Consider the following 15,768-nt stretch of genomic DNA (forward strand, 5'->3'; position numbering starts at 1 on the left):
TTTCTCTTCTATTCATTCACTTTGCAGTTTGTTAATAGATAATAATAAACGATTCACACTTCTATTTTTGAAAGCATTGTTACTCTGCAGCATTTTTTCCACACCTGCCTAAAACCTTTGCACGGTATTGTGTGTGTACTGTGTATATATATATATTTATTAATCTGGTATAGTCATCCTGAGATGGCAATAACACCATTACAGAATGGGCATTGTTGTGGTACTACTTCGGCACATGTTATATAGGCTTCCACCATACAATCAAACTGTAAGTAGGCTTTACTGCTGGTGACTGCAATATCACCAGTGATATTGAGCGAACAAAAAATAAGTCTGGCATAAACTCTAGTTTATGTTGTCAATAAGGCCATAACCAGTTAGAATAAAAATAAAACCTATTTTATGAACAGAATATTTCAACTATCACTACAACGTACTTGCAGATGATTTATAGCATAGTGCACCGTCTAGCGCCTCTGAGCAGTTCTTGGGGCGCCAGATTCCCTTTGTATCCAGAAATGTGCACCCTCCAAAGGGCACTACATTTTTCATATCCGTAGGTGCATAATAAAATGCAGTACCATCTGACCATTCTAGATTGGAACCAGACTCCTATTGGGCAAATAAACAATTGTCAAGCACAGCATCGTTGCAGAGAGACCATTTTTCCATTTTTTTTTTCATATATAGAATGGTTGAGATAATGAACAAAAAAAAACTGTATAAAAACAAACAAAAAAAACCCTGCTATTTTATTATTTTCCTAATTATCTCAGTAGAAAATAAATTGAAAGCAATAAGGAGTAAATAAAAACACGCATTTGTGCCCTTACATCATTATTCCATAGACCAATCCAGAGAGGAAACCCGTCTAGTCTTACAATATGTTCCAGAAATAATTGCAGATATGGATCATGGATGCTGGCCAAGTGACTGCCATTTTGTTTACATGCCCTTATTGCTTCAAACCACGTAAGCCTCTTTTTCACAACATGGTATGTGAGATTACCATACGGTATAGCACTTGGCAATGATGTCATATATTCTTCAGTTGAACCTCAAGAAGGGAAAAAAAAAAAATCAACTGTTAGTCACCACCATAGAAAACACACACACACACACACACACACACACGCACACGCACACGCACACACACGCACGCACGACTAGAGAAAGATGTCCATCGCAGCCACATTGCATCTCCCTCTCAGCAGAGACTTATTCAATGAGGAAAAATAACTTGGGTACAATGGTCTCAGCACTGCACCAACAGTCAGAAGCCTAAGTTTATGCAGGGAGGTGTCATTAACTCTAAACAATGAAATATAAAAGTAGCTATTTTCGGGATGTAGTCAGCATCTCGCTAGATAGTCTAATTACCGACGCCGGAATCCCGAAGGTGAGTATTGGGGGTTAGGTTTAGGCACTAGGGGGAGGGTTAGGCACTAGGGGGGGGAGGGATAGGGTTAGGCACTAGGGGAGGGATAGGGTTAGGCACTAGGGGTGTTAGGGTTAGGCACTAGGGGGAGGGTTGGGGTTAGGCACTAGGGGGGGAGGGTTAGGCACTAGGGAGAGAGGGATAGGGTTAGGCACTGGGGGGGAGGGTTAGGCACTAGGGGGAGAGGGATAGGGTTAGGCACTGGGGGGGAGGGTTAGGCACTAGGGAGAGAGGGATAGGGTTAGCAGTAGGAGGCTTACCTTTTAGTGTTGGGATTCTGGCAGTCGAGATGCCGCTGTTGGTATTCTAACAGCCGGAAGGAGACAGCCGGGATCCCATACCCAGCCCCTATTTTCATTTACTCTAGAGCAAATATTTAAATACTACACTATAATAATATAGATGTGTCAACATACATATGGTCAACCTCTTAGGCTGCAAACCACCCTCAAGGGCAGGGCCCTCATCCCTTGTTCTCTCCTTCTAGCACTATCCCCGTCACTAGTGTGCATTTGTTCCAGTCTCCTTTTTGTCACAGGTGACTCTGATCCTGTCTGTCCGTCCGTCCATTTACCGAGTACAGGATTATTGAGTGATGTTAGCTCCGTACACCCCCTGGGTGACTAATCATTGCTTGCGTCTAAAAGCCATTGGGAGTCTCTATATGCCCTCTACTGCTTTTCTGTTTTTGGTTCAATCACTGTGTTTATGGTTAGCCTATGTAGTTATGCACTTGTGTAATCACTGTAAAAGGTGCTTGGGACACACTGACACCTTAAAAATAAATGATGATAATAATTATAATGGCAATCACAACTGAATTTAATGCTCCATGTAGAAGTACCTGGCACGACTCCTATCTTATCACAACTCCTTAGTAACAGATGGTCTGTTGTACTGCTGTAGGTTATAAAATAAAAAAAATCTAGACCCCTTTCATTCATTTACCACCTCCAGTATTTTGTTATTGTGTGTGTGATACAATATGTCAGAAACATAAAATACTTACCCATTTCGATTTTGCAAGCCACGATGGAGTGCTGTGTAAGATATCCGAGCTCAAAGCCCTTCGGATTGGGGTAAACATCCCAAAAGCCATCTAGATTCATAGCTGCATAAAAGCTGTTATTAGTCACTGCTGGCCGCCCATCTCTCCAGTTTGAGTATAGCACAAAAGACTCATCGTGCCATTGAAGGTGTTGTTCTGGAGAAAGAGAACTTGTACTCACACTCTGCACAATACACTTTAGGTTACAGTGATGTATGTAGGTGCTCTAAGGCCCGTATTCAATTGTCGGCGAAAAATCCCGGACATTCCGCCTACATCGCGTGTTTTCAGAGAAATAATTTTCCGTTCGCCCTATTCAATTCCAAAGGACATGAAAACGCATTCCCGGCGAAACTCAAACAGGCGAAAAGTGCTGTCAGATTTGGGGAAATCAGCCTGACACCCCCCAAAAGATGCACTGACATGGGGGATCACTATGGATACCCCCGAATAGCCCTGCTGAAGGTATTTGGTGTGCTTAAATGCTCTCAATAGCTGCTAATTAGCGTCTTTGGTGAAGAATAGCATTTAGCAGGTTTTTATTTTAAAAAAATAAGTAGTCCCAGCAAATTTGGGGTACATGAAAATGGGTGTAAGCATGGTTAAAAATGGCTAAAGTAAGGTTTTAAAAAACAGCTTGGGCATACTTGGTTGACCCCCTGGAGTCAATTCATAGTTTTAAAATTTGTCCCCCAACTTTGTTTTTTCACCCCCAAAATGAAAGTACTTTTTTTTTTTTTTTTAAACCTTGATACAGTTTACCTTTGGGGGACTGTCCCAAGGCTGCAGGGGTGTTCCCGCAACTTTGCACCCCAAACCCCCAATTCTGCACTTTTTTTCGCCTCCATTCAGAGGCGAATCTTTTCCGCTGGTTACAAAGTGCAGACTTTTTGTACCGGCAAAAAATCTTTTCTTTGCAATTGAATACGGGGACAAGTTTCCACCTGGCAAAATGACGTCATCAGCGGAAACTTTTCGCATGGCAAAATGACGCCATCGGCGGAAACTTTTAGCCGAAAACGGCTTATTACGGCTATTTGAATACGGCCCTAAGACTGTATATGCTACTCAGGTTTTGAACAGAACTGTTGGGGGAGCTACTATTACACACCATGCAGTGTTACTGATGAAAACAATCAAGAAAGTGGCATGGGCAGGCTCGGACTTGTGAAAAGGCACCAGCCATAGTGATCAGAGAGCTCTGGGAGTCACTACCATTGTTTTCGGATAATGCACAAAGCAGAACAATTGCTGCCCCACAGCATCCAATCATAACTGTACTTACATGTTCTAATTAGGACTAGACTAATGACAGAAACCAGTTGCTTGCATAGTGAAGACAAGGATGTAATGACAGAATACCTGGATGAATGCCACTGCTTGTGTGAATAAGGCAGTGTGGGTGAAGTATGTGTAAGCTCTTGGGCAAAGACTGATATGAATGATAACAACATGAATGGGTTTTATAAATAAATAATAACACCACTTTTTTGTTAAGTAGACTTTTAAAGCTATTTCTCAATCATGGCCTGTAATGCATCACACATGCACACTTCAAGACTTACCATCTCCATTGTACATCATTCCCAACCAAACCCATTTGGCAAGGTCAATGTATGGCTGTAGGTAACTAAATACAAACATATTTTCAGCCTCATTTCTGATGTTCAGGGCATAAGCATCCGGATCTGTAAGACAATGGGCTCATTAAGTATATTCAGTAATATCTAACAAGGTGGAAGATGTGAAATGAAGGAGCAATGACAATACACATTACATCATATGTATAGAGGAGTTATCTCATGTCAATGCTGCTATATTCATTAAATAACAGTTTACAGAGAGATCACAATGCAAAATGCTATTTGAATCAGCGAGATCAAAAGGGCCTTCAAAACAAACATATAAACATGCCAAAGCCTGCAACTGATAGCAAGTGGCTTGACGTATACTCCTGTAAATTTTGGTCTCTATAACAGTTAGTAATGTCCCTATGTAGGGACATGTCATACGTGTTCTTTAATCCAAAGAGTCTCTATCAAGTCCATCAGAGGAGGAGTGCATTGTTTTTATCCAACCTCGCTAAACGCTATCAATAATACTTTACTTTCCTTAGCTATGCATAGATTGCTATCAAACACTCCGAAAAAGCCCATTCATGATTAATAGGGACATGATTGATTAAGTGTTGTGCATATTGTCTAATCAGATGCCAGACATATTCCACCAATGGACAATCCCAGTGACTGTGAAAAATGTCGGCTTCCATTTGATTACATTTCGGGGTTGGAGATATTCCTATAGTAGAAATAACTTCATATACATGCTAGCCAGAATAGACTTTCAGGAGAATAGTAGGACACATTCTAAAAGAGGAATATAGGCAAAGTATGGCAATAGGTGAGAAATTTAGCCATATCAATCGTGAATGAACAGTTGATCTAGAATATTATGGCAATCTGCGTCAGAATAATGCAGGATAACATGGTTTACGTTAGAATTGGGACTGTAAAAAAGCCAGAGGATATGGTCTAAAAGTTAAATTTTTGATGGAGACTTCAGAATAAGTCATAGGGGGCAGGGATGTAACTAGGAGTGTGCGAGCAATGCCGCCGCACAGAGAGCGCAGGGCCCTGTGGGTGGCAGCGTTGCTGATCCACAAATCCTGCAGGGTACCTGGAATTGCACCCTGTAGTTACTAGCGGTACTGCAGCACCCAAGACAGGCACCCTGCTGCCTATGGAACTGTCTTGCGTGTCCTCAGGACACCTCGGGCAGTGCTCTACTTACTGGAGCCGGCGGCCCGGCCCTCTAGGCGTGACATCACATGTTTAGGGGGTGTGGCTGGCACAGGGTGGCCCTGTTACGGTACTGATAGGGGGTTTATAGTAACTACCAACAAGAGTGTATATTAGAGACTACACCTAGAAGTATATTTACTAAAGTGAGCATTTTAGAAGTGGAGATGTTGCCCATAGCAACCAATCAGATTTGAAGGCACCTGACCCATCGTTTCAGATTATCATTCGTACCATATTCACCCAATCTAAATATGAAAGGAGGTCATTCCATTCCTTCATATCACACTAGGTAATTCCTGAATAGCTGCGGTTATACTTAATTTGTACAAACAAGATGAATGTTTAGGGAATACCACACCCATATAAGGTATGCTAGTTCTAGCCCATTTTAAAAAGAGAGATGACTCCCCAAAATGGATAAGAACATTTATTGTGAAGCATCATTGCTAGAGACTTACTCACATTTATATGAATACTAGTTGCAGTACCCGTCTCTGCTCAGGTGGAAGGCGTGATCTGTCTCTCCCTGGGCAGTTGGCTCCCTCCCTCAGTGGGCTGCACTCTGGTGATCTTTGCCACTTAGACACCAGCTCCCTTGTACTGAGCCACGCCTGCTGCATGGGAACCACCTCTAGGGACTGCTGAGCCGGGCCCTCTATTCTCTTCACTGATTGCCCTCCGGTCTTCTCGTCACTGAGGATAGTGCTGCAGCCTCCCCAGATGACAGGGAGTTCCACCGAGCACCGCACATAACAGGTCCCAGAACAGCAGGTACACCAGCGCTTGTGTAATGGGTCTCCTCAGGTAGCAGCTGCCCTCTTTACTGCAGGCTCTGGACTCCTCTCACTCACAGCAAATGCTCCTCTTCAGAGCATAGGGCTGAAAATAATTTAGACTTGCCAAGAGCAGTGCAGGGGAACTCTCCCCACGAAGCCCTGCCCACGGTATGCAGTCGGGATGCCGACGGTCTAAATGCCGACCGTCAGCACCCCGACTGTCTAATCCCGGCAAGTGTCTAATGACAGGAGTCAAAATCCCGACGCCTGTCATTAGACCTACGCCGGGAGCCCGACACCCGGTTTAGCAATCCGAAGGTAAGCCGGGAACCGAGCGCGGGCAGCCGTGGGGTGGGGGGGGTGTTAGGTTAGGGGCTCTCGAAGGGGACTTAGGGTTAAGCACCCCCCCAGGAGTTTAGGGTTAGGTTGCGGGGAAGGGGGGGTTAGGTTTAGGCACTTGGGGGGAGGCTAGGGTTAGGCACCCCTAAAGGAGGGTTCTTCACTGCCGGGCTTCCGCTGTCGGGATTTGTACCGCCAGCCATACTGATTCCCTGCCCACAGCCCCCTGATGACTGATCGTGATGAATTTTAGCCTAACACCTGCTTGGGAAAATTACCTACACAGAGGTGAAAAACGCATCACAATCGGTTCAGTGGTTGCGTAGTTTATCTCAATCAGACAAACAAACAAACAGACAATCTATATATATCTCAGAGGTTCCCAAATGCGGTCGTCAAGGCTCTCCAACAGTTCAGGTTTCAGCGATATAAATGGTTGAGCACAGGTGTTTAAATCAAATTTACTTAAGTCACCTGTGCTCAACCATGGCTCTCTGTAAAACCTGAACTGTTGGGGAGCCTTGACGACCACATTTGGGAGCCTCTGATATATCTTATAAATGAGAACGTCTAAGAATGTTGTGTCTGTTACAAGATGGCACAAAAACTGCATCATTTTGTAGTGTAAACTCCTAGAAATGTAGCATTTAGTTTCATCTCGCTCCGTAAAGCTGAGTAATAACAAAAACAAAATGTATTGACATCATCAATGCAAGAGATAGTTGTGGCACCATGTGTGCGGCTGGTAAGCAGTGGGGGGAGAGGCTACATAGCAGTCTGTGCACAGGGCAAACAGTGACATTGGTGTGAGTGGTGGGTAAAGGTACTGCTGTCACCAGTCTGTATAGCGCTGCTGGTCACGTGTGCCACTCCCGCGACACTATGCAAAGCAATACAATTAAAATGCCTCAAATAAAAAAAATGTTGACAGAAGCAGGCAACAGCTAGTTTATAATAAACCCGGTTAGAGAACTAAACAACTTGATCTGTTGAAATGAAACAAAATGAAGGGGAGATAGAGTTCTGGATCTGTAATGTATAGGAGGACGCTGTCAGCAAAAGCTGTCAATTTCAACTCCTTCTATCCGATTGCTTCACAATTGTAAAGCAATCTCAATAAAGGATCTGGCGGGCACCCATTTCCAGAAATCGTTTATTGCCATGATTAGGGAAGTAGATGGGCGAAGATAAAAACACTGGTTAAGGCTAAGGTAATCCTCTTCAAACCCCATCATCTCCAACTCCCTTAACAAGTGGGGCCATAAAACCATATAAAAAGCCCTGTGAGCACCAAGGCTCAGTAGCATGTTATGATGAGTAGAGAAATTGGAATATGTAACTACAGCTGCAATAGCTGTATGCAGGGCTTAAAGTGGTCCTGGAGAGGTAGTGGAACTCCTCTCTTCCGCCGACTAGTGGAACTCCTCTCTCCCGCAGTGAGTGGCTCTCTGTGGGACTTCTGTGCAGGGACTTGGTGGAGGTGCAACTAGTTCCACCTACCATTAGTGGTGACGGAACTCAGGGCCTGATACAGAGCCGCTCGCTCTGACAGAGCGCTCGCTCTGACAGAGTGCTCGCTCTGACTCAGGGCCGGGATTTTTTGGGGGATCGGCCTCTTGGCCACTCGCATAGCTGTGGGTGACCACCCACAGCTATTGCGAGTGGCCATGATGGTCGCGATGCTCAAGACCATCGCGACCATCGGGCTTGCGACAAGACCTTTGTGGTAGGGCCTCATAGCCGCAAGCCCCAGAGAGATTTCGGCTCTAACAGAAAACTTCATCATTGCTGATGTCTGTAGGGCCGCCCCCAAACGGCAAGCATTCCCTCGGGAACACCTCCGTTTGGCCGGCCACGCCCCCTGCCCGCCTACCAAACGGGGCGAGCTGTCACTCATCATCGACAGCTCGCCCCCTTTGGTGCGAGACCCGTAGCAACGGAGCGCACGTAGCTAGCAGGGTCTCGCGCATACGCACGTTGGAGCCAGCTCCGACGTGCGCATGCCCAGTGGGGAAACATCGACCCAGTTGCGAGCGCTCAGCGCTTGCGACCGGGTCTGAATGACCCTCATTGCATGTAGAATTTTGAGGGCAAAAATTAAATTTATTCAATTTTGGAATAAGGCTGTAACATAACAAAATGTGGAAAAAGTGAAGCGTTTTGAATACTTTCCGGATGCACTGTATATGCTTCTAGAGATATGGCCTCCAGAACACAACACAGTATTCTAGATGAAGCGGTAACAATGACCTATACAGGGGCATTATTACTTCTCTCTTCCTGCAATTGATTCCTCTCCCAATGTAACCAAGCATCTGACTTGCCTTTCTCATTGCTTTGATACATTGCTTACCTGACAGTGTATCCTAGATCCCTTTCTTCCTTCTTCGTTTTCATTGTAGTGTCCTTGATACTATATTCAGCCTTTGGGTTTTTGAGACCCAAGTGCATGATTTTGCATTTTTTAACATTAAACCGTAGTTGCCACATTCTTGACCATTTCGCTAGTCTACCTAGTCTACCATCATTTGTCTTACCCCTCCTGGTGTGTCTACCCTGTTGATTATTTTAGTGTCATCTGCAGAAAGGCATACTTTTCCTTCAATACCATTTGCAATCTGAACAATAAAGTTATTAAAAATCACTGGTCCAAGTACAGAACCTTGGGGTAATTCACTAGTAACCTTTCCCTTCCTGTGACTACACTCCACTTACTACAACTCTCTTTTTCCTACCATGCAACCAAGTCTTATCCATTTAACCATCTTAGAATCTTATCCAGAGCTTTTGAGTTTGTCTATCAGTCAGCAATGTGGGACCGTGTCAAAATCCTTACTAAAGTCTAACTAGGCTACATCTACTAGGGCCCCCCGGAACTATTACTTTAGTCACCCAGTCAAAAAGGTCAATAAGATTTATTTGTCATGATCTTTCCTCAGTAAATCCATGCTGTTTGGGGTCCTTAAATTGTTGGATTTGGGATATTCCACAACTCTATCTTTTAACAGTATTCCATTACTTCCCTACTACTGATGTAAGGCTCACTGCTCGGTAGTTACTTGCCTTTTCCTAGCTTCCACTTTCGTGCAGTGTGACTACATTCACTCTTTTCCAGTCCCCTGCAATTACTCCTGTAGCTAGAGACTGGTTAAATAATTCTGTTAATGGTGTTACCAGCACCTCTAAGCTTTTTTTTAGTATCCTTGGATGTATCCCATCTGGCCCCATTCCTTTCTCCACTTCAATTTTGATAGAACCTTCTACTCTATAAATGTACTTGTATCTGCCTAATTATTATGTATATTCTTGGAACTTAACTGTGGCCCCTTCCCCTCTCTTTCTGTAGTGAATAATTATTTAGATGCCGTTGCCTTATTTCCTCCACCAGACTCTCACTAACTGTATTAAGTCTTATTATTCCACCATTTGATTTTCTCCTTTGACTTATATACTTAAAAAAGTTTTGTCCCCTTTACCTACTGACTGGGCCATTTTCTCTTCGGCTTGTGCCTTTGCACATCGTATTACTACTACCTCTTCTGCTTACCCCTCATCATGGCCCTAACTAGTCTACATAAAGTCAGATAACACCCATTGCCGCTGTGTTTGTCTAGGCCAGTCTACATTGCTGCATTATGGTGCATACACACGTAACAATTTTTTTTAACGATTTGTCGTTAACGACTACGTTATCATTCGTTCAAAAAATCGTTCAGTTTCTGAGTTATAACGATGAACGTTCAAGCGCGCTCCCGTTTGAAGTTATTGTTCATCGTCCATTTCAGACTGTCCAACATGACGATTTTCTTTAAGGGAAGGAACATTACTCGTTCATCGTTGTAAAAATCGTTCAAAGAAATCGTTCATTAAAATTAAAAAAATTGTTCACTTTTTCAAGGGAAAATCTGAACGAAAATCATTACTGAAAATCATTGGTTACAAAATCGTTACGTGTGTGTGCACCTTTAGTAATTATACCACCTGCTTCCACAGACTGAAGTCACCAAAACATGACCTGTTTGCTGCTTTCCTGGTTTTCAGACTTGAAAAAACATGGCAGGAGGAAGCCAATATGCATACTTCCATTTTAGTTGAGGCGGGTCAGCGCATACGTCAGACAATCCCCACACACACACACACATAACATTAACATGTAAAGACAAAAACATTCCTAACGTACGTAGAGAACGGCAGACAGTGGGTTGCCACCGTTTATGGGTTGGCAGGAAGGCGTAGCAGTTGTTTTGGTAGGGAATCCATACAGTGTCTTGAACTCTGTGAGGACAGGCAATGGTGTTGTTATATGGCTTCTTTTCAGGATCATCTGGAAGATATATAAATAAAAATGATCTGCTTTCTTATCAAACTTATTAGAATTACATAAGGTATTAAGTCATTACATTACAAACATCTGCCGTACATTAATATAGATCACCTATGTTTTAGTATAGATATCCAGAGAGCTATGTTTTATTTAGTTTTTTTATTCCCATTTAAAAAAAAACAAAAAAAAACATAAAATACTTTAGGGATTGCTTTAATTGGTAAAAATGTTGACAGGCATTTTATGGGATCATTGAGGGAACAGCCTATGATTTCTCTAGTTCTTCTCACATAGACTGAATTCTCATGAATATTGGCACACACAATGGTTTCCAGCCCTCCATTGGTCCAGCTGCCTGATTAAGGGGCTGCCTTGCGACATCTGAACTAAAAATAGTTTTGAATAGTCCAAGACTATGAAAATGTATCCCTATAAAGTTTTAGTCCTGACAAGGTTCTCACTATTGAATGTCTACCAACTGCACAATGATATCTCCCAAGTTTTGCGTGCTTCAAGTGATGCTCTTCATAGAAGTAGAATATTTACAGTACAGGAACATTAGAAGTAAGGACTTGCAGTAACTTTGCCCATATGGAATGAATTGCATATTACATCATGTAACAAGTGCATCAATTCACATTATAGTCACAAAGTGTGTATATGAGAGGTGATTGGAGTATGCCCATGTGGGGTCTATGTGCTGAAATACTATAGCTATTTATTAAAGACCTTATTGGAGTCTGCAATTTCACAGAACTGTATGCATACAAGCTGCATCCTGCAGATGTTCCTCTATTAATAATTACTGCGCTCAGCCTAATTTAGGTGCCATGGTTGTATAAGAAAAACATACAGTCTCCGACACTGGCCCCCTCCTCACCCGCGCACGCAGGGGGGGTTTCCGAGTCCCTGGAAACCCCCCCTGTCCGACCCGGCGAGCAGCGCTGCTTAACAAATTTTATTTATTTGTTTTTTTAAGACATACTGACACTGCCTGGGCTGGCTGTAGGGGGAGCTGCAGCGCGCAAGCACCTCCCAGCCAGTTCCCAGGTCAGGCACCGTGACGTCAGTAGCGCCTCTCATGCCGCCCTGGACACTGTCAGCGGCGTGCTGTGTGGACTGCGCCAGGCTCCGGAGCTGTTGAGTGCGGCCGCAAGACGTAGGTGGGATAATGTTTAATTGTTTAAGCTACTGCTGTGTCGGGGGAGCACCGGGGATCTTGCCGGCGGGCGGCGGGGGCTGGGAGTCCTAGTAGTATTTTTTTTGAATGGTGCCATTTTCTACTGCGTGGAGGGGGGGGGGGGGCGTATGGGCGGGCGGTGGTGTGTAGCGGATTCCCGCTGTTGAAATGGTTAATGATGTATTTGATTCCCGGGGTGTAGATTTTCCCGGGGATGGAGTACGGCAGTGACAGCTGACTTATAGGGATATCTCAGAGACTGCATGCCTAGCCTCTGGGTGCAGATGCCGGCGGAGTGCCGGTGTGAAAGCGCTCTTGTTAATGTAACATTTATTGTGTTTTGGAGACAGCTACTATAATTATTCATCCAATTTAGATAGTTCGCTCTGCAGATCTGTTAAACAGTCCTGCCCCTTAAAACAAAAACACAACAGATGGTGGCAGTAATTCCTGTTATCCTATTGGGCAGAGCAGGATTAAGGCTAGGGGGCCCTAAATAACATCATTTGAGGCACAGGGTTCAGATTTTCGTGCGCAAGCCTTTGATGCGCACATAAAAAGAGCATGGCCACACATCACTCCCCCATTTCATTTCATATTGGTTTGTGTGTGTGGAGTGTAAATCACTTCCACAGCATCGCACAGTCAATGAGAGAGTTCCCTACCTACCTTTCCCCCTGAAATGCAGGATTTACCTAGGGGGAGGGGGGTAGATTAGGGTTTACTTTACAAATAGTGGTTGAAGACAGTTGCCGGGACTAGAAAACAGGTTGCGATTGCTGGCATACCTACCCTTCCCTGATTGGTGCTTTCTTTGATACTCAGATACATCAGGGCCGTAACTAGGGTAGTGCGACCAGTGCCATGGCACAGGGCACCGCAGGGCAGAGGGCGCTATTTGGGCCTGTCAGTTTTCCTGTTTATTATAATTTCCACTTGTAGCTTCCTCATCTTTTATACCCAGCATCTCCTGGCCTTCCCTATATCTTCCCTGGCCCTACCCCATGAGGCCATGGCCCTTTTTCAGGGGCAATATCTTATGTCCTTATTTAAAAAATGGGGAGGGGGGCCCCAATGCTCTCTCTGGCACAGGGCACCAAAAAGTCTAGTTACGACTCTAAGATACATTATACGCTTCTATGAGTGTGGCTATATTAGGGAGGCTTTTGTAGTTTGAGCGATGCCTAATAGCAAATATTTTGTTGCACATTAACAAATTGAATTAAACATGAGTACAAGCGCCTGTGACACATGCCTGACGTACATCAAACGTGTGTGCTACTGTTGCTGCGCATCTAAAGCTCGGGACATTGGTGGAAATATGCGGTTGTGTGTCTTCTTCATCAGCCCCTAAGTGGAGGAGGAAAGGAAAGGTGAGACAATAGAGGGAGGCAGAATAATTTGCGGATCAGAGGGGTGTCGGAGGATATCCCGCCACAAGGCCTTGTTGACTTACTCACCAAGATCTTCAACAACCTTCTGGGCAGAGATCCCAACTCTCATATAGAGTTTGATAGAGCTCATCGTGCCTTGCATCCCAGAGGAGCCCCGTCAGACCACCCGAGAGATATTATCTGCCAGCTACATTATTATTCCCAGAAGGAGGATATCCTACGTAAGGTTCGTCGTTTGGATGTCATAAATGTCGACAATCAACAGATTCAGATCTTTCAGGATTTATCTTGGTCGACACTCCAAAAACGCAGGGCTTTACAACCTTTTACTGCCGAACTACGGAAGCTTGAGATCAAATACAGTTGGGGGTTCTCCTATAGCCTTCAAGTCTACCACAACGGCAAGTTGTCTACCATCAAAGATCCAGCTGATCTGTCCTCCTTCGCTTCCACCCTGAGCATTCCTTTAGTGTCTCTTCCGGACTGGCAAGAGTCTCTTTTGGGTTCTATCCCAACAGAGCTTTCTCATCCTAACAATGACTGGCAACTGGTGTGTCGCAACCCGAAACCTCCTACTAACCACCACAAGTCTGTGCCTCTGGCTCCCGAGTGATGGTCTTAGTATATTCTGTACTGTCTTCCATACACCTAGCAAGGGGACTCAATGTATTTTCCAGATGTTTCTATTGAGAAAGAATTTTCTTTGTTTCTCTCCCTTGCTGTTTCTCATTTTTTTTTTTTTTTAGGTTCCTGGTTGGTGACCTGTATGGAATCTGGCAAGTCTAATCCTCCCTTTGGTCCTTCTCCGATTGCATGTCCTTTTAAATGTGTTATCACATTATTTCTGTTATATTATTCATGTATGTTTCAGTAAGATGATATTACCAACCAGTTTTCCCTAAGGGGCACCCTTGGTTCGATCTGTCTGGTTATGTTATTTAACTGTTTTTACTATATACTACGTGACACCAATTTGACTTTATCTGTAATGTCTTCTCTGTAATGTATTTAGGGTGTCTTGTATAAACTGGTTTCTTAATCAGGGTTGCTGGTGTCGCTGACCCCCGATGATCCCCCTTACTGCCCGATTACTCTTGGGCTCCTCACGCCCGAGCTCCCAAGTGGCAATAGTGTTCATAAGTTATTTTTCTGTATGATTCTTATTATGTGTTCTCTGTTTTTAGTTTATTTCTTCTTAATTTTTTTATTTTCAAGATGTGACCTCGGTAGCTTTGGAGGAGGGCAGGACACTGTTGGTTAAGTGCACGTTATTTGGTCAACTTTATATATTTATTAATCTTTATGTTCCCAACCAGAATCAGCCGTCATTTCTCTCCACCGTCTTGGATCGGATTGCCTTGCTGGTCATAGGTATTCTGGTTATTGCGGGTGATCTGAATTGGTCTCTCCAGCCGGAACACCTGATAGACTCTCGCTGACTTCCCATCGCAAGGTTAGATGCACTCTTCATGACCACCAGTTGGTTGACACTTGGCAACTGCAGCACCCGGGGGACAGAGACTACATGTTTTACTCTAAGCCCTACGACGTATACTCCAGAGTAGATTATGTCCTGCTTCCACATAGATTTCTCCATTTGGTTCGTTCCACTACCATAGGCCTTATTACACGGTCGGACCACGCCCCCATTTCTCTGACCCTCGAGACCTCATGCCCCTATTCAAAGCAATGTGTGTGGCGTCTTAATGAACAAATTCTGCCCGATCCACGCTGTAAGTCTCAAATGGTTGAGGCAATTAAAGATTACTTTTCCTTTACTAAGAAACCCAAGGTCTCTGGGGTCACAGTGTGGGAGGCTTATAAATGTGTTTTACGGGGGAAACTTGTCCAACTGGGTTCAATGCTCAAGCGTGAGAAAACGAGTAGGAAAATTGCCCTGTTCCAGCAGCTTAGAGTATTGGAAACAACACATAAGTCTTCCCCATCCCCTCAAATCCTATCTGATTTGATTGAGACTAGGGTTAAATTTACAAAAGAGAGAGTTTTTAGAAGTGAGTTTTAAAATTGATGTTGCCCATAGCAACCAATCAGATTCTAGCTATTATCTTCTAGAAGGTGCTAGTTAAATGTTAAGTAGAATCTGTGCTCTCCTTCTCTACTCTGCAGGCTAAATGGGATCTTCCCCTTTTGAGATTTGGAGATATTTACAATTGAAGCATTTTCTGCAAAGGAATGATGTTCGAACAGCGGGATCTAGATCTCTGACTCCCTTTGAGGATTTGTGCCTGGCCCATTTACACCCGACGCATTTTCTCTCAAGGGATTATGCACTTTTGATTGAGCGAGACTTGCAACTTGATTTAGAGGAGAGTGATTGGAACAAAATTCTTCAAAACACGTTTGCTAGTTCTGTTAGCTACTCTGTGATTGAGACACAATTCAGGGTTTTGTCCCGATGGTGAGACAGGGCACCTTTCGAAGAAGTTCAATCAAAATCAAACCATGAG

The 15,768-nt window shown here is 43.9% G+C and overlaps 1 protein-coding gene across 1 annotated transcript in view; it reads right to left on the reverse strand.

Annotated features, from left to right (window-relative positions):
• Positions 1-15,768, reverse strand: part of LY75 (lymphocyte antigen 75) — a 185,778-nt gene that overhangs the window by 23,311 nt on the left and 146,699 nt on the right. The window contains exons 27-31 of the mRNA XM_088474805.1: positions 10,583-10,726; positions 4,052-4,174; positions 2,448-2,642; positions 834-1,057; positions 438-612 (exon numbers count right to left, since the gene is read on the reverse strand). Coding sequence (XP_088330931.1) covers positions 438-612; positions 834-1,057; positions 2,448-2,642; positions 4,052-4,174; positions 10,583-10,726 — 861 coding nt within the window. The remainder of the gene's footprint in view (positions 1-437; positions 613-833; positions 1,058-2,447; positions 2,643-4,051; positions 4,175-10,582; positions 10,727-15,768) is intronic.

Source organism: Taudactylus pleione, unplaced genomic scaffold (genome assembly GCF_031769625.1).
Source record: "Taudactylus pleione unplaced genomic scaffold, aTauple2 ptg000156l, whole genome shotgun sequence".
Classification (NCBI taxonomy): Eukaryota; Metazoa; Chordata; class Amphibia; order Anura; family Myobatrachidae; genus Taudactylus; species Taudactylus pleione.